The sequence below is a fragment of the Rana temporaria genome, chromosome 7 (assembly GCF_905171775.1).
Source record: "Rana temporaria chromosome 7, aRanTem1.1, whole genome shotgun sequence".
In the NCBI taxonomy this organism is placed as follows: domain Eukaryota; kingdom Metazoa; phylum Chordata; class Amphibia; order Anura; family Ranidae; genus Rana; species Rana temporaria.
The window spans coordinates 110,674,715-110,694,896 of record NC_053495.1 but is presented as its reverse complement, the minus strand read 5'-3'; the positions used below and the strand labels follow the sequence as shown (position 1 = coordinate 110,694,896).

Genomic DNA, 20,182 nt, shown 5'->3' with positions numbered 1-20,182 from the left:
CATGTTACGCAAATGACGTTAAATTTTAAATTTCGACGCGGGAACGACGGCCATACTTTATACAGCAATACGATTGCTGTGTAAAGTTAGGGCAGGTCAAATAATGACTAACTTTGCGACGGGAAACTAGAATAGCGGCGACGTAGCGAACGCGAAAATCCGTCGTGGATCGCCGTAACTCCTAATTTGCATACCCTACGCTGGTTTACGACGCAAACTCCCCCCAGCGGCGGCCGCAGGACTGCATCCTAAGATCCTACAGTGTAAAACAATTACACCTGTCAGATCTTATGGATATCTATGCGTAACTGATTCTATGAATCAGTCGCATAGATAGAAACAGAGATACGACGGCGTATCAGAAGATACGCCGTCGTATCTCTTTGGTGAATCTGGCCCTAAGTGCTTTTAAGTTACACTTGACCACCTGTAGATTACGCCCCCTTTCTGACCAGGCCATCTTCTTGTATTTATATCTAGCGTGCTGCAGCTTTAACTGACACAATTGCACGCTCCTGCGATGTACTACCCAAATCAAATTCACGCCCTTTTTCCCACCACATATAGAGCTTTTTTTGCAAATCTTGTGCTACATGAAAAAATGCGCCTAATCCAAAAATTCCATTTGCATGTTTCATTCTATGGGTTCATTCTACATTTGTTTCATGTGTTGATGTCATTTTCAGATTACAATTGTAGTTTAATTATGGAACCAGTGTCTCTTCTCTTTTTGTTTTGCAGTTCCATTGTGCGCAAACGCAGGCAGCCAGGGCGCCGAGGAAAGCAGGTGTCTCTCCTGCCCCATGAGGCAGAGCTGTTAGCGGGGATAGGGGAGGATGAGATTACCCAGCTCCAGGCTCATCAAGGTTGGTCTCAGGATTGCATTGTGTGCAGGACATTTTTTTTGTCAAGCATCCGACATTTAACATGTTGTGTTTGATTTTATTTAAAGATCGTATCAAGGCCCAGCGCCGCCGGAATAGAAGGGCGGAGGAGCAGGAGTCCTCCGCTTCATCATCCAGCAGTAAGTACTGTAGTGTACTAGTAGTAGTACTAGTAGTGTACTAGTTGTCAGTGGCGGCTGGTGCTCAAAATTGTTGGGGGGCGCAAACGGAAAAAAAAAATTGCAGCCTCACTGTGCCTATCAAATGCAGCCACTGTGCCATCAATTATCACCACTGTGCCATGCCATCAAACGCAGCCACTGTGCCAATTGTTACCACTGTGCCCATTGTTGCCACGGTGCATGTCACTGTGCCCTTTAATTGTCGCCACTGTGCCCATTGTCACCACTGTACCCATTGATGCCACTGTGCCCTTTGTTGCCTCTGTGCCCATTGTTGCCGCTGTGCTCTGATAGGCACTTCCATACAGCCAACCAGCTGCCGTTATTCAGGCAGCCTTGTGCCTGTATACCTTTTTTTTTGTATTTTCCAGGCAAATATAGTTTTTTAAATATGAAATGCTGACGTCATACCTTGTCTAAAAATGGTTGTGATTTCTTCTGCAATGCTTCCGTTTAGCTGCCATGATTAATTATTTATTAGTCCCCCTCTGCAGTTGATTTGAGTCTTCCTGTTAGCATTACCTGTGCTTGTTAAACCCTCAACGCCACTTCCCTGATGACGCCACCTTCTTGCTGCAGTTCAGATTCCCAGTCTGAGCCAATCACTGTCATCGTGAATAACACAGCTGGCTGGAGGGGGTGTGTCAGACAATAATCTCCAATTATTGGCTGGCAGTCCCTTCAATCTCTGGCATGCCCCTGATGCATGCATTAACAATTTCCTCATGACTCTGGTGCCTCACCTTTGGCATCATCTAAAGCAGGGGTCTCCAAACTGTGGCCCGAGGGCTAGATGTGGCCCCTTGCTAGCCTTTATCCATCCCTTGGACATTATTACTCCCACTGGCACCAACAATGGGGCACTATTTCCTCCACTGATACCATTGATGGGATATTATTCCTCCTACTAAGAGGGGCACTACACGTTCTATTGCCCAGTGGCCAGTGCCCACCAACCCTTAGGCCATATTTATTCTTACTGATGCCGGGCATCGAACATTTCTACCCCCGCTAGCCACAGACACAACCATGCCCTCCTAAAGCCTGAAGGACAATAAACTGGCCCTTTGTTTGAAAAGTTTGGAGACCCCTGATCTAAAGCAAAAAATTGTAAATGACCTTGTGACCTCGTAGATCTTTGTGCAGTCAAATATCTATAAAAAGTCAGAGTCTTTAGGCTATAGTTCAGACTCCACAGTGTATTGTTTTGCAATGCACATAGGCAAGGCTGTTTAGTTTAGTGATATATTTTTATTTTACATGTATTCTGGAGTTTTTATTTAACTGCTCAATTTTGTCTAGTGGTTTTGTTTGAGAAGTTTTAGACATACTGATCCTTGGATCCCCAGTGGTTGTACACATTTCCATGCACCCTCTCTTACCTCCACTTAAATGGTCTAGGGCTTCTGAAGTTATTATTATTGAGACCTGCATAGGTCTTAATGGCTCTGGGAGAGACCAGACCACCACTGCAGTATCAGAGGGGAGCAGATGAAGCACCAGCTGCCGGGATATCGAAGGTTCAGTAATTGTTAATTCTCTTTTATACCTACCTAGCCTAGAACAGGAGTGGGGCTTATTCAATCAGTGGCCAAGTGGCCATACAAAATTATCAACTTTAAAAACTTAGTAGCCGGCTATATTTTATTAAACAACTTTTTATTAGGTCATCCCTAATGCAATGGCTTAAATGGCTTCTCTTTGGTGTGTGTAATGTTAATAGCTGGTATAGCTAATGTGTTTCTACTTGCAAGTGCATATTTTTTCTTCCATATTTGCGACAGTCAGTCTTGATGAGGTAGATTAGTTTGTGGTGGTCGGTCAGCACTTAGGTGTCCATTACACCTTAAGATTTTCTCTAGGGACCAAGTGGATGCGCCATGCTACCAAGCGGATAAAATCTTGCGGAGATTCCCCTTTACACTGCTTGATGTGTAGAGGGGAATCCCTTTGTATTCTGGCCGTCTGGCCTGGGGAGGACACTCAGCTCCGCCCTGGCCAGAGTACAGTACAGTACTACACCTTCCTGCACAGCTCTGCAAACTTGGGATGACGCAGCAAATTCACACAGACACCACTATCTCCTACACACAAATTGATTAGGTGCATCTCACTGAATATCAAAAATTGAAAACTGGTATGTAAGTGAAAACATCTCAAGATGTTACATGATTGTCTACAAGGGCTGGGAGATAATTGCCTTTACATAATGTTAGGGTGAAGAAGCCATGTGTATTTCTATTGTATTACCTAATGTATTTTCTTTTCTTCACAGATCAAGATGAATTGTTCATTTTTGACCTCCACGCAGTGGACGAAGGCCTGGACCTGGACGCGTCTGGTTCGGCTCACCATTCTTCCTCCCCAGCAGTTTCTCTGGCGCATCATCTCCTCCAGCATCCCCCTACCTGGGCATACCCATTGGCGCGGGCGCCTCCTCCCCAATGCATCAGACAGATCCAGGACATGCCCACTCTCCAGAGCCATGTGAGGATGGAATTTAATAGAATGTAATCAAATACAATAGAATATGACCTGGCTTCTTGTATCTATCTTCTTTCTAGCTATCTTCCATTTTCTGAAATTCGAAATTCATATGGAATGAACTCAAATTCGAATAGAAAAATATTAGAAGAGTAGAAAAATAAAAAATATATATATATATATATATATATATATATATATATATATATATATATATATATATATATATATATATATATATAATATTTTTTTTTCTGCTCTATTCTAATATTTTTATATTCGAATTTGAGTTCATTCTATATGAATTTCGAATTTCAGAAGATGGTTATATATATAAATGTAATTTATATATATATATATATATATATATATATATATATATATATTTTATTATTCTACTCTTATAATATTTTACTATTCGAATTTGAGTTCATTCTGTATGAATATCGAATTTCAGGAAATGGAAGATAGATAGAAGATAGATAGAAGAAGCCAGGTCATATTCTATTGCATTTGATTACATTCTATTAAATTCCATTCTGTTCTTTACTATTTTTTGATTTTCATTCTATTGTTTTATTATTTTATATTCTATTTTATTGTATTCTTTTTTAGAAATCGATTTATATTTTTTAAATTTTGATTCAAATTTGCTTTCAATTTTCATTCGAATTTGTTTTCGAATCGAATTGTTTTCGAATCCGATTGAAATATTAACGAATCCGGTCGAAATATTTTCAGAATTTGTTCGTTTTCGACCGAATTTCGAAAAATCTGGTCGAAAACGAACAAATTCCGAAAACGAATTTAACACATGTAACGAATCTAACTTAACTAACTAATAAATTAAATAACAAATTAAAACAAAACAAAACAAAACAAATGTTTCCCTTTTGCACATGCCTATTAGAGTACTCTCTTTCTGTATTTTGTTTATTGTTAAGAGATCATGGGAGGATTCCAGGGTAACAAAGATTTCTTAGGGGAGCATCTCTAGGTTTGAGTCGTTGCCATAGAAACATTTGTAAAGGGGAGGAGTTAGTAAGATGGAAACGCCCTTGTGGGGGTACCAGAAATATTTCTGCACCCAGGCGCCTGTGACCTTAGACCATGCATGTACTGTACATCAGAGGACCTTTGTATAATGCAGAAATCATTTAAGTGTAACCTTATCAAAAAATGTACTCTCCCAATAGAAATGAATAGTAAGGAATAGCTTTAATAAATGTGCAAGGAGTTGAGTTTCCATTGGTTAAAATGTTATTTATCCGGTAACGGACAGATGTTGGAGATGCAGACAAGCCTTGGGCTCCTTCCTCCATATATGGTGGGACTGTCCACTGATTCAACCATATTGGCAAAAGGTACATGATATAACGGCAGCAGTCTCTTTGCTTCCCCTGGAGTTTTCGCCAGCCCAGTACCTACTTCACCTATACAGAATCTCCAAGAAAACTTACCGCAACTCGGTAGCGATACACATGATTAATGCAGCTAGACTATGTGTTCCTGTTCACTGGAGAGCTACGGTGCCACCGTCTATTAAAGAATGGGTGACACGCATTAACCATTTAGCAGCAATAGAGGAGCTGATACACACGGCACAAGACAGAATTCCCGCTTTCACTTCCGTCTGGAGCGAGTGGTTTGATTTCCGAGACACAGCAGATTACCAAGCTCTTATGCGAACCGTGGACTGATTGACAGCCGGTGATCTTAAGCCCGGTTGGTAACTGGTTTGGGACGTCACTGGTCTAGTCTTATCCCAATATGATGTGGACGGCGAGGGCAGTGGGCTTCCCCACACCCCTCCTCACTGATCTCCTCAGCTATGTGACTTTGAGTTACGGCGCTTCCCTTCATGCAGTATCCCCCTTTTTTTTTTTTCTCTGTTCCCCTCTTTCCTTCTTTCTCTCGCTCCCTCCCTACCCTCGTATCGTTCTTTCTTCTCCTTTTTCTTCTCTACTCCCTCTCCTTTCTTTGTTAATGCTGGGAGGACGGGGTGGAGTTGAGCAGACCCTGTCCACCTATGCTACCTATAACGGGGGAAACATAGCGATAGGTATAGGACCGGTATATATAGGTAACAGGCCACAACGGTTTTTGAGTTATACAATGTAAAAGGATCCAGGGGCCTTTGATTAGGAATATCCCGATATCTCTCGTCCTTGATACCTTAAGCTACTTCCACCTTGGGAGATATGCGATAATTGAAAGTTTTTAGGGGGTCATTGACAATGCTGTATGACTCTAACCATATATGTTTTGCTGGTTCCTACATCTCAAGCATAGCAATATGTTGTGGCTCCCCTGGAGATCGCTTGCCATATATAAGGTTGATGCTATATTGTCTGTAACACTGTTCTCTTTTTATTCTCAATAAAATCTTTGTGGAACAAAAAAAAAATGTTATTTATCTGCAAGACTGTATAAAACCAATACCAGACTTTAATGACTTGTGTTAAATGCACAATTTTTGTATGGCCGTAAATATAGGTCACTGCACAATGCTTTATTAATTTGTTTCCACGCAAACTTAATCCACACAGTGAAGGCAAAATATGTGAACAAATCTGTTTAATGCCATAACTAATTTGTGTAATAATTTCTTCATCCATCATTGTACATATCATATGAAAGTCTTTCCTTCAGATGAAAACTCCAAGATTCTTTTCCAATAATTGCTTTGTTCAAATGGAAACATTTTCTAAATGTAGGGAAGTAACATCATATCATCTTTACACCGCAGATTCTTCTAATAAAAAAACAACAACAAAGATTAGCCTACACTTGAACGTTGTACTTATGTAATAGAAAAATCCCAACACATGATATATGTGTACTGTGAATTATAACTCTGTAAATAAGGCTACTATACAAAACAAATCTTTCCAAGCTATTGACCTTGTATATATTACTATTTAAATACAAACCTTGAGAAAACAAGTAAAATAAATGACAAGGAGGTTGGTTTACTAAAGGCAAAAATATTGTGCACTGTAAGTGCACTTTAGGTGCATTTGCTCTAGATCTGAGGGGAAGCTCTGCTGGTTTTTATCATCATGTACAAACACAAATGCAGTTTTTTACTTTCCTTGTATGTGATTTATTCTTTGAAAAGCAACGTTTTACCTCATTTACTAAGCTCTGGAGCGAGTGCACAGTATATTTACCTTTAGTAAATCAACCCCATAATCTTGTTGGCATGATACCAAGACCAACCACAGACACAGATGACAGGCCTCTGACCTAGACTCAGTGAGACTAATTTACTAAAGTATTTGAGATTGTTCAAACAATAAAATGTCTGAAGATTTACTTCAATTATTAAATTCTGTGCACAATAAATAAGACTGGCCATACATGGATCCGTTTTTTTTCCGATCAGCCAGTAAACAGAGATTTTTTTTTCACGTGACTGGATAATTTAAAGGGGTTGTAAAGGTTCCTTTAACCAAAGGTTCCTTTAACCACTTAAGCCCCGGACCATATTGCTGCCTAAAGACCCAAGGGGTTTTTACAGTTCGGGACTGCGTCGCTTTAACAGACAATTGCGCGGTCGTGCGACGTGGCTCCCAAACAAAATTGGCGTCCTTTTTTCCCCATAAATAGAGCTTTCTTTTGGTGGTATTTGATCACCTCTGCGGTTTTTATTTTTTGCGCTATAAACAAAAATAGAGCGACAATTTTGAAAAAAATGCAATATTTTTTACTTTTTGCTGTAATAAATATCCCCCAAAAACATATATAAAAAAAAAAAATTCCCTCAGTTTAGGCCGATACGTATTCTTCTACCTATTTTTGGTAAAAAAAATCGCAATAATCGTTTATCGGTTGGTTTGCGCAAAATTTATAGCGTTTACAAAATAGGGGATAGTTTTTTTTGCATTTTTATTTTTTGCATTTTTTTTACTACTAATGGCGGCGATCAGCAATTTTTTTCGTGACTGCGACATTATGGCGGACACTTCGGACAATTTTGACACATTTTTGGGACAATTGTCATTTTCACAGCAAAAAATGCATTTAAATTGCATTCTTTATTGTGAAAATGACAGTTGCAGTTTGGGAGTTAACCACAGGGGGCGCTGTAGGAGTTAGGGTTTACTTTGTGTGTGTTTACTAGTGTAGGGGGGTGTGGCTGTAGGAATGACGTCATCGATCGTGTCTTCCCTATAAAGGGAATGACGCGATCGATGCGCCGACACAGTGAAGCACGGGGAAGCCGTGTTTACACATGGCTCTCCCCATTCTTCAGCTCCGGGGAGCGATCGCGACCGAGCGGCTATAAACAAATAGCCGCGCCGTCGTCCCGGATCGCTCCCTGAGCGGACCCGACCTCCGCATGTACCGGGGGGGTCCCGATCGGACCCCCCACCCACGTCTAGCAGAGGACGTACAGGTACGTGATTGTGCCTGTCCGTGCCATTCTGCCGACGTAAATGTACATGAGGAGGTCGGGAAGTGGTTAAAAAACAAAAAAAACAAACATGTCATACCTCCACTGCATTTAGTTTTGCACAGAGTGGCCCGGATCCTCGTCTTCTGGGGTCCCTCGGCGGCTGTCTCGGTTCCTCCCCACATCAGCTAACCCCCTTCATGGGAAGCTCTCTCCCAAGGGGGTTATCTTGTGGGCACGCTCCCGTGATACAGACGGAGGCTATAGCCGCCGACTGTATCACTCGGCTCCGCCCTTGGCACGCCGCATCATTGATTTGATTGACAGCAGCGAGAGCCAATGACTGCGCTGCTATCAATCATACAATAAATCAGCCAAGAAGAGCCAAAAAGCCTGGTCGAGAAGCCTGCACGTTCACGACGCGGGACTTTCGAGGGCTCAGGTAAGTAATCAGGGGCTGGGGGGGGGGGGGGGGGCGCTAATCGTTGGATGTTTTTTCACCTTAAAGGGGTTGTAAAGGTTCATTTTTTATTTTCTAAATAGGTTCCTTTAAGCTAGTGCATTGTTTATTCACTTACCTTTTCCTTCGATTTCCCTTCTAAATGTTTTTTTTCTTTGTCTGAATTTCTCACTTCCTGTTCCTCTTCAGTAAGCTTGCGAATGGCTCGGATGATGGTGGAAAGCTTACTGAGGAGGAACAGGAAGTGAAAAATTCAGACAAAGAAAAAAAACATTTAGAAGGGAAATCGAAAGAAAAGGTAAGTGTACCAACAATGCACTAGCTTAAAGGAACCTATTTAGAAAATAAAAAACAAACCTTTACAACCCCTTTATGCATAGAATGCATTAAGGTGAAAAAACATGAAGCTTTACAACCCCATTTAAGTGAATCTTCAAACATGTAATACTGTAGAAATTCTCAAATACTTTAGTAAATCAGCCTTAGCCCTAATGTACATAGACACATGGGGTTGTACAATATAAACATTGGGTATATTTCCCTGCCAAGAAGCCACAGGTGCTGGGTACAGCCATAGAAATCAATAGGTGTGAGTGACTGTTTACAGGTATACACAGGTACTTGCTTTAACACACGCATGCGTACTGACCTTCAACTCATGCAGACTGTCTGTGTCCAGGGGCATATACAGCACCTGTGGCTCTGGGATGAGGAAATATCCTATTTTTCCATCTGTCTGCAGAGCAGATCAGGTGAACACGGACAGACTGTCCGTGTTCATCCGATCCCCCCATAGGGGAGAGCGGAGATCTGACAGGGCGGTCCCTGCACAGTGTGCGGGGACCGCCCTGTCATCTGCCGGCTCAGTGGGGATCAGAGCGATCCCCGCTGAGAAATCGGATGAGACATGTACGGATCCTCACGGGATCCGTACATGTGAAAGGGGCCTTACTGTGTAACTGTTCTTTTTTTCTTATTAGAAAAATGCATTTGATTACTATGATCTTGATTAGGATCTTCATGGGAAAAGCGCGATGTAATTGTGTTTTGTATATATTTGGTTCTAAGAGTGAATATGGCTGTCATCATCTGCAGACACACTACATGCATTATATATTGTTGAAATGATACAAAATGTAATATTTAATAAATTGCTACTCACGTGTACACGTAGGATAAGTCAGTGTATATTCAGCTGGTTGTTTTGCTTCTGATTTAGTACATGTTCCTGTCAGTCCATCCCTGTTTCTATATCCAGTTTTACATGTAAATCTGACAGTTTCTCCTTCTTCATAAAACACCTCATTTTCATGCCTTTCATCCAGTTCTAAGAAGTTATCATCAAGATCCATTTGGATTATGCGACATGTACCTAAAAAAAAAATATATATATATATGCTCAGAAAAATGGTAAAAACTAATTTATTTTAAAATATGGAAAAGTATGTCATATGAACTTTGAAATAACACAACGTTTTTATGCTCGGACTTGCAGACTCCACGCCTGGCCGATTTGGCTTGCAAAGTTCTGACATTTCTGGGTAATGTTTTCATAAATGGGACTAATTATAAAACTGCTTTGTGTTCTCTCAGTCTGAAGTGTACAATATAATGTAATATATGATAAACTATACCAAATGAATAGTATAGAAATCAACTGGAGCAAGAGAAAATGATGGAACTGTGGTTATAAAGGCAAAAACTGTTCTCAGCCACAGAACTAAAAATTGTTATTTGCTCACTGGATGAATGGATGAGAACCAACAGCCTGCAGACAGCCTCCTCTTTTCTCCCGGCAGAGTTTTGAGCGAGTGAGGACAGAGGAGGCTGTATACAGGCTGTTAGTTCTCACCCATCCATTGGACCACACAACCCCTACTGAGTGCAGCGGTGTTGCTTCATAGGATTTACATAAGGATCCCTTCTCATTACATGTGAGTGTGATTTAAAAATGTTATTTTTTAAAGTTAGTTATTCAGCAGTGAAACGCTATATTTTCCCCTCTGTTTTTTTTTTTTTAACCTAGATAGTCATTGGAGTGTGGTGATCTGCTTGCACTGGCTGGGTTGATCTTTGAGCTGATTTGCTGAAGACAGCTGTGTGAGAAGTTCCAGGATCGATATTTTGTGACTATTCATTCCAGCTATAGCTGCCAGACTGGGGGATTTATGTTCTGAAGGTGTGCTTATCTGACCTTTGTGATGAGGTTCATACTTTAGGGCGAAAAAATGCACAAAAGGCAATAAGACTGGGTTCACACTGTGTGCGGATGCGGCTAACAGCAGGGGTCTGGTGCATCCCTGTTCTCTGTTTCAGGGATGAATCAGGCCCAAATTTTTGCCTGAATTCGGACCTGAAATGGAGCCAGAGAGACAGTGAAATTCGCTCTGCATTGAGAGCCGGTCACAATCTCCTGTCATGCGAATTGGATGTGGGGCAACCCACATCCAATTCACATCAGTGTGAACCCAGCATAAAGGTGGTGGCCTTATCTGGGGAAACATATAGCTAGATTCACATAGCCCACCCTAACTTTGCGGCAGCGTAGCGTAGCTTGTTTTACACTACGCCGCCGTAAGTTAGCGAGGCAAGTACATGATTCACATAGTACTTGCCTGCTAAGTAGCGTAGCCTAAAGCGGGCGGGCGTAAGGGCGGCTAATTCAAATTTAGCTGAGGGGGCGTGTTTTATGTTAATGGCGCTTGACCTGACGTGATTGACGTTTTTTTGGAACGGCGAATGCGCCGTCCGCCTACAGTGTGCATTGCGGCAACGTACGACGCACGGGCCTATTGGTTTTGACGTGGACGTAAATGACGTAAATCCCTATTCACGGACGACTTACGCAAACAACGTAAATGTTTCGAATTTCGAAGCGGGAACGGCGGCCATACTTTAACATTACTATTCCAACTATTTGATGGAATATCTTTAGGCCTGATAATGCGTTACGTAAGCGGCGTATCTGTACTGCGGCAGCCGGGCTTACGTTGCCGTGAATAGGCGTATCTAGTGATTTACATATTCTACGCCGACCGCAATGGAAGCGCCACCTAGCGGCCAGCCTAAATATTGCACCCTAAGATAGGACAGCGCAAGCCGTCGTATCTTAGATAGGTTTAAGTGTATCTCTGTTTGAGAATACACTTAAACTTAGGTAGGCGCAGATTCCGAGTTAGGTCGGCGTATCTACTGATACGCCGACCTAACTCTTACTGAATCTAGCTAATATTCCTTCACGGACTGCTTTACAGATTTGATTGGTTCACGGACTTTCACTGTTTGTTTCAGCACTTCATATTATGTTATTCACATTTATATTTGGAGGCGTACACTTTTATTGCACTTGATATTTTGTTATTCGTTTGGAGTGTTTGGGCTCTTTCACACGTGCACAAAATTTTAAAGCAGCCTAAAAGCTCATTACCACACCTATAGTGTTAATGAGCACCCTGGTTGTAGGCAGGGTTGCTAACAAATTTAGTTTGCTAGGTGATTACTAGCATGGCTAATTCTTAGTGGGATCCACTGAGTTTTCCCTAACTCTGGATCTGATGCATCGCTCTCTTCTGTCACTAGGTGGCATTAGAATGACAGTGGCATAGTGAATTGAGACTAGGAGTGGATAGGTTGTCTCAGCCAATTGGCCAGGCTTCCTTTGGCCAATTGGCCTGCTGGGAGAGCCTATTTATTCGAGGGGAAGTCAGTGATCGGGGCTCTGTGCCACCTGGAAGGCTGTTCAGACAGGGAATCGAATAATTGCCAGTGGTGAGGGAGAAACAGTTGCCACAAGGGTTGACCACTCCTGTTGCCAGGGGCAATAGAGCATTAAGGCCAGAGGTAAAGCGGGAAACAGTTGTCACCAAGGGACAACCACTCCTGGTATTAAAGGCCAGTGTATGGAAGTCTGAAAAAGTACCAGAGCAGCCTTTTCACCAGCCAGGGATGGTGAATAAGTGGGAAAGCTTCAGCAGAGTGCCAAGCCAGGGACCCAGCGGGTTAGCAGGGGTGCTGCTTGAGGATATACAGCGGGTTAACTGTGGAAAAGCTCAGAGGATCCAGTGACAACTGGGATATGAAAGTGTAGTGAGAGACTGGGAGCTCAGTGAGAGAAGATCTACAGTGGGATACTGTGAGATGTGAGAGGCGATCTAACGTGTTACTGTGCGTTACATGAATAAGATCTCTATTGACTGTCAAAAGTTTAGTTGCCATAGGAGACATCAGTTCTACAAATACAGTTGCTGCATGCAGCCTTAAAGACTTTATGGCTTTAATCTTTATGGAGTCCTGACTATTGTTTAGCTGGGGGACCTTTGTTGTGTTCTCCTGAAGCATTTGCAGAAATCTTTCTAAGGACCAAGACACAGGTCTGTTGAGTCACGTGACAAACCACAGAACTTTCCAGGAGTTTGAAAAATCACCTGACAGGTTTTCATTCTACCATAATTACCCCAGGGGGGTTATAAAAGCTCAGTATTCACTGAGTATTTTTTGGAGTATCCTGGAGTTGTTCGGTTACTGGAGCCCTTAAAGCGGATGTGCCACTAAAAAAATATATTAAAAGCCAGCAGCTACAAATACTGCAGCTGCTGACTTTTAATATAAGGACACTTACCTGTCCTGGAGTCCCGCGCCGATCGCAGCAGATGACGAGCCGATCGCTCGTCACCCTGCTGCTCCCCCCTCCATCCATGGTGAGGGAACCAGGAAGTGAAGCGCTCCGGCTTCACTGCCCGGTTCCCTACGGCGCATGCGCGAGTCGCGCTGCGCCCGCCGATTGGCTCCCGCTGTGTGCTGGGAGCCGAGTGTTCCCAGCATACAACGGGGGACGGACGGGAAGCAAGGGAAAAACCCGTCTTTTTCCCGCATCGTAGGGCCGGAAGTGGGTGCAGATACCTGTCTGTAGACAGGTATCTGCACCCCCCTCCCCCCTGAAAGGTGTCAAATGTGACACCGGAGGGGGGGAGGGTGCCGATCAGCGGGACTCCACTTTAGAGTGGAGATACGCTTTAAGAATATCTGTGGTAGACTGAGTACCGATCATGCGCAACCAGGTCCAGTTGTCTTCATCTCTGGCTTCTTCCATTGGGACCCACATATGAACGTTTGGAGTTCCATCGGATCCTCTGGATATCCTGTCGACCCACCCATTGGGAACCTATAAGCCTGATTGACCCTCTGTCACTGACAGGTGGGTCCAACATCTCTGGTAAGAGTGTTTAAGACACATCACTTTTATTCAGAAGATATACTCTGTGACACCTGTCAACCCTGGCAACATCTTTTGTCATTGGATTCCTACATCATTTACGATGGACATTGCTATATAGTTTTTCTAGTCTTTGCTCATGGACTCAGTTTTATTCACTGTTGTCACGATTTATTATACCCTTTTGGGTTTTTAACATTAGTGATTTGCATTTATTTCACTGTTTATCACTTAGCGCTGCATATTTAACTTCATTTGCATTCAAATTTGGTCACATTCTTGTATAGCTGCTTCCTTTTCACTTTCTTTTCTCGATAGCGCAATTATTTCATTCCATTCACACCTCCGCCTGTATACTGTATCTGTCTGCCTATTATTTTTGTCTCGGAGTCTGCCAATTGCTATTGCATTGGTCTAAGGGTGTCCTGGCCCTAACCCTCTCTCCACCAGTTATGTTAAAGAGACAATAAAGTTTCCAACTTGCAGTATACCCACCATGCCTAATAGCCCACACTACAAGGAAGGATGTCAGCTCTCCCTGACTCTGGAGGTCACCATTAGGCCTTTAGATGTCAGGGATGCCCCTACACAGGCATTCATGTTGCATCAGGCAACACTTCTCTCAAATATATAAAGAAAAAAAGCTGCACTGAATAAATTGGCCGGTGAGGCACTGATCTAAACCTAGTGCTAACACCCACACCTTAAAGAAAACTATTTAAAAAAATAATCCAATAGTGTGACTAGAAGATAACCTCAATAGTAATGTCAAAGTGTATCGAAAAAATGAAGGTGAATCAAATCTCTAAATGCAGTGAATAAATAAATAAATTGCATAAATGCATACATACAACAACACAGGCAAAATATAAGAGCCTTATGTGATTAAAAAGAATAACTCATAAGTCCTTGGGTTGGTGAAAACCAAATGTGGTAGTCCATGAGAAAATGTGTCAAAAGACTCATCCACAGGGGGCTTATTGGAATCTGAAAGTCCTTTTTAACAAAGGGACCCCCAGGTCCCGGCCCCCCCATGCAAATGGGTATCAGGTACATTGTACCCCTACTCATTCAACAAAAAGTGTCAAAATGACAGTAGACAGTTTGGGACAATTCATTTATTAAAATAAAAAATAAAAAAATCCTGCAATGTCCATTCATCTTTGATCACAGCGAAGGGGTCTTCCAGATTTTGATAATTCCCCCACCGGCAGACTCCCACAACCACCAGGCAAGGGTTGTGGGGTTGAGGCCCTTGTCTTCATCAACATGGGCACAAGGTGCTCTGGGGGCGACTCCAAAGCATCCTCCCCATGTTGAGGGCATGTGACCTGGCACGGTTCAGGGGGTCACTCTCTTGTCTCTCTTTTCCTGCAGCCTGCCAGGTTTCATGCTCGGATAAGGGGCTGGTATGGATTTTGAGGGGACCCCTACAACATTTTTTTATTTTGGCTCAGGGTTCCCCTTAAAATCCCCTGAAGTGCCTGGTATGGATTTTGGACATTTTTTTGGTGCTCACATAAGGGTCTTGTGACAGAACCCACTGCCACTGTGTGTTTTGGAAGGGACTGTGGGCGGGCCTGTTACCCACAGATTATGGCCCAGAATACTGGAGATACTGGAGACCTGAAGACAAGCTGGCATTGAGATAATGTCATGTAATGCTACAGCCCTTCTCCCCCACCCCCCCCCCCTTGTTGCTGTGTCTAATTGTCTTGGTTCATTGCACATAGACAATGGTCTGGACTGGAGACGTCTCTCCGCAGGGGATGTGTATTGAGAGGCTGCCTGCTTACCATAATCTCATTATGTTTATCTGTAGCCTGTTTCAATGTACAAATGTTCAGTTCCCATTGGTTGTTCCTTGTCCCCTACCCCCTCCCCTCTTTGACAAGGCTAAGGGGAGTGTCCCTAACTGTGTGTAAAACTGTATGTCTTGGATTTAATAAACAGTTTGTGCTCTGCATGTTTAACCCTCAACACCTGTGTGGATTGTCTCGTGATTGAGGGGTTAAGGGCTGGTTATGGCGAATCTACAGGCTGCGGGTGCGTTTGGAGGACAGGAGACCCAGGTCTGGCGGATGTACTCACCTGGGGTATCTGAGATCCATCACAGGACCATAGGTTACACAGCGCAATTGCTTACTTGCCCCGGCGTAACGAGTGCTCCTGATTCAGGAACCTTGTTACGCCGACTGCAGCCTAAGATCTGCGCAGCATAAGGCTCTTATGCCCGCATATCTTAGGCTGCATTCTTGCGGTGGCCGCTAGGTGGCGTTCCCGTTGTGCTCAGTGTATAGTATGCAAATTGCATACTAACACCAATTCACAACGTTGCGTGAGCCCTGCGTACGCAATTTACGTCGTTTACGTACGGCGGTTTTTGCGCAAGGCTGCTATTAGCAGGGGCAGCCCATGTTACGTATACCCATCGTTCCCGCATCGCAAAATTTGAATTTTACGTAGTTTGCGTAAGTGAATCGTGAATGGCGCTGAACGCCATTCACGTTCACTTTGAAGCAAATGACGTCCTTGCGACGTCATTTGCCGCAATGCACGTCGGGAAAGTTTCCCGACGGAGCATGCGCTCTACGATCGGCGCGGGAACGCACCTAGTTTAAATGATTCCCGCCCCCTACGGGATCATTTAAATTGCGTGCTCTTGCGCCGGGCATTTTGCCAGCGCACTCCCCGCGCAATTTACGGAGCTTATGCTCCTTGAATCAAGGGCAGCGGAGCAAATTTGTGGGGGTGCAGGGCAAAAACGTTGCCCTGCGTCTCCGTAAATAATGCGCAATTCTACCTGAATCTGGGCCAATGTATGCAGAATACCATCTCTGAATGCACATCACATCAAAGCAGATGGGCTACAGCAGCAGAGGACCACACCAGATGCCTCTCCTGTCAGCTAAGAACAGGAAACTGAGGCTACAATTGGCACAGGCTCACCAAACCTGGACAATAGAAGATTGGAAAAATGTTGCCTGGTCTGATGAGACTTGATTTCAACTGCGACAGTCAGATGGTAGGGTCAGAATTTGGTGTAAACAACATGAAAGCATTATATCCATCCTGCCTTGTAATACGGGTCAGGCTAACGGTGGTGGTGTAATTTTATTGGCACACTTGGCCCCCTTAGTACCAATTGAGCATCTTTTAAATGTCACGGCCTTCCTGAGTATTGTTTACCGACCATGTCCATCTCTTTATGACTACAGTGTACCCATCTTCTGATGGCTACTTCCAGCAGGATGATACACCATGTCACAAAGCTCAAATCATCTCACACTGACAATAAGTTCACTGTACTCTAATGGCCTCCACAGTCACCGGATCGAAATCCAAAAGAGCATCTTTGTGTAGCGCCCCCTTACTTTCAGTATGGGCACTACGCTTAAGTTAGTGGCGAATGGGAGAGTTAGTTTGCTCCCATTCACAATTTACTAAATTGGGACTTTCTGTCATTCCAGAATTGTCCACTGGGTCAGTCTGTACTCCAGGGATGCGGTGCCATCCCTGGCCAGCAGTTGGCACCAGAGGGGTTCTGGCAGAGCAAGTTTTCCCCAGCAGCCAATCAGAGGAGTTTTTTCCTCGCGGGGCATGCTGGGGGAGAGTATATCTGTGACAGGTGTCATGTGCTCAAAAATCGTTGCGGGGTCCCGGTTCCAGGTGCGGCATCCACCTTCAGGGTGCACGCATCAATGGACCCCGCCAGCGCGGCCCACCAGGCCAAATTTGCAGGCTACACAGAACCTCATCCAGAGGTGAAAAGGGACTCCAGTGACTTACTGGACCTCCGGTTCTATTGAGAGGATCCCAGGCTGGGTGCCGTTCGATTGGGGGGGGTCGGCTTGAGGAGAACCCGGAGGCAGGTTGTCCAACAGGGCTTGAACGAACCAATCTGGGATCTGGTGACCGGAATGCTGACAGGTACGCTTTGCTGTCATCTGGTGACCTATTCTAAAACTTACTGGGAGGATTCTCTCCATTCAGCTCACTTAAAGTAATTGGCCTGTGGCAGAGGCCCTAGAGCCAGGTCTGTGAGAGAGATTTGTTCCTCCCAGCAATCCAAAGTGACACCTCGGCTGCCAGGCTTGTGAGAGGGGTCTGTCCGGGGGCACTTCACCCACTCAGAAAGAGTGGCGACGAATCACAATTAATTGGCGACTAATTGTAGTTGATGTTGGCCGTGTTGGCCTGGAAATAAAGCATTGGAAAACCCTTTATTCACTGTCTGGACCTTCACTCACTACTTTGTTTCTACAACTGCACCCCTGGACCACATCAAGGTAACTTAATATGCCGATCCCAACAACAAACCAGCGGCTCCTTCGGGGGTAGCGCTACATTTGGGATGTGGTGGAACAGGAGATTCACATCATGGGTGTGCAGCCGACAAATCTGCAGCAACTGCGTGATGCTATCATGTCAATATGGACCAAAATCTCTGAGGAATGTTTCCAAACACCTTGTTGAATCTATGCCCTGAAAAATTAAGGCGTTTCTGAAGGCAAAAGGGCTCTAACCCGTCACTAGCAAGGTGTACCTAATAAAGTGGCCAGTGAGCGTATGCTGTTCACGTTGGAAGTGAAGTTGAACTTTGAAAGAGGATTATCCCCAGACTTTAGTCAATGTGGAGAGCTGTCACTTTGCAAATAATACTCCATCACACGCAAACAAAAATAAGGAGAAAAAAAGCTTGCATGTAATTGGATGATGGAAGTCAGTAGAGCTTCACCTCACTCACTAAGCTGTGTGGAAAGTTCCCTTGCAAAGTGCATACATGATTGCAACAATACATATATGTGATCAAAATGCGTTGGTCACTGATTCGGTTGGATCATAACACATAATAACCTAATGATAAGCGTTAGGAGCTGACTTGTATGTAGATTTGAATAGGACAATACATTTTTGATGCACAATTAGCAAAAATCAGACACATGATTGTAGTATAAAAATTGCATCCTAAATGCTTGATCTTTTTGTGGCGTATATTCCACTTCCTCAGGAGCAGATATATAAACAACATTGTAGTCTCATAGTTAAACAAAAATAATAAGGGAAGGGGAAGGAGGGAAGGATGAATCCATCCCAATGAAAAAAAATACCCCTCCCTAATATGCTCACAACTCAGCTGTAAGTACATCATGTTGTGTTATGGACAACGGGCCGCTAGGGGACGTCTGCACCGGGAAATGCATCAAGCTTTTAGGATGCATTTTTTATACTACAATCATTTGTCTGATTTTTGCCAATTCTGTATCAAAAAATGTATTGTCCTAAATCTACATACAAGTCAGCTCTTAAAGTGGATGTAAACCCACTCTCATCCTTTCTAATCTCCTGCCATAGTTCTGATCTATAAGGATATACAAGCCCCCTGCATGTATCCTTACCTGTCAAATGTCTCCCCTCTGTCTGTTATAAGAACTGAAAAACTGCAGATTCTGTGGGTGGGCCTGTTGTCTGGAGCTCTGTGGGTGGAGTCGTGATGTCAGTAGACTCCCCGCCCACCTCTACACTCCCCTTGTCAACATGCATTTATTCCTATGTATTCCTTACACTAAATTCTGCTATGATCACTAACATCCAGGTCAAAATCCAGAAAAGGACTTCAGAAAAGGAGTGGGGGTGGGAATTAAAAAATAATGCTTGTCTCCAGGCTAGTGCATGAGATATGTAAATAACCTGTCAGGCCTTGTACACACAAACAAGTTTCTCGGCAAAAACCAGCAAGAAGCGGATCTCGTCGGGCCAAAATGAGAACATGTTCATTATTTCCTTGAAGGGAATGGGAAAATTTGGCTCGCCGAGATCCTCGGCGGCTTCACAAGGAACTCGACGAGCAAAACGATGTGTTTCGCCCGTCGAGTTTCTCGGACGTGTGTACGAGGCTTGACTCACAGCAAGGGGGCCGGGACGGACTAAGGTTTTTCTCTGTAAGTCCGTTTTATTTCACTGAACAATAAAAGAGGATTGCTCAGAGCTGGAATAACTATGTGTGGCAAGACTGGGCACAGATGATAGGAAATCTTATACTGTACATTGTGACATAAAAAAAAATAAAAAAAAATTCGGGTTTACATCCACTTTATCATTAGGTTAATTATGCATTATGATCAAACTCATTTTTATCACATGTATGTATTGTTGCAATCATGTATGCCTTGTTACCTGTTGATGGAGCTTTTTAATGAAATCCACTCTCAATATCAATATATATTTTTCATATTGTATTGTGCTATGAGTCCACCTGTGTATATACACATGAAATAGTCATACATTAAATGTTTCCAGCTGTTCGCACGCACCTCATTTAAAGTCCCAATCTCTTTTTCTTCCTTAACAATGATAAGGTTGGAGGCAAAGTGCCATAGATTGCCATGTGCCTCATTTAACCATTTGAGCACCGGGCCATCGTCAAATGACGGCTTCACGGTGACTCTGAATATTCAACAGGACGTCTTTTGACGTCCTGTATTCCTCCGGCCACTGGGGGGCGTGCGAGCTCCACGTCAGAGCTCCACGTCCTGTCAGGGGACAGAGGAGACCAATCTG

General features: G+C 43.5%; 1 protein-coding gene across 8 annotated transcripts in view; it reads right to left on the bottom strand.

Annotated features, from left to right (window-relative positions):
• The window catches only part of LOC120946232 (complement factor H-like), a 3,139,400-nt gene that overhangs the window by 1,473,981 nt on the left and 1,645,237 nt on the right, over positions 1-20,182 (bottom strand). Inside the window, exons 22-23 of one of the 8 annotated variants that reach the window (XM_040361060.1) lie at positions 9,572-9,781; positions 6,278-6,305 (exon numbers count right to left, since the gene is read on the bottom strand). The exons of the other annotated variants lie outside the window; for them this stretch is intronic. Of the exons in view, the coding sequence (XP_040216994.1) occupies positions 6,289-6,305; positions 9,572-9,781 (227 nt within the window). The 3' untranslated portion in view covers positions 6,278-6,288. Of the gene's footprint in view, positions 1-6,277; positions 6,306-9,571; positions 9,782-20,182 lie in introns of those variants that run through there. 8 annotated transcript variants of the gene reach the window in all.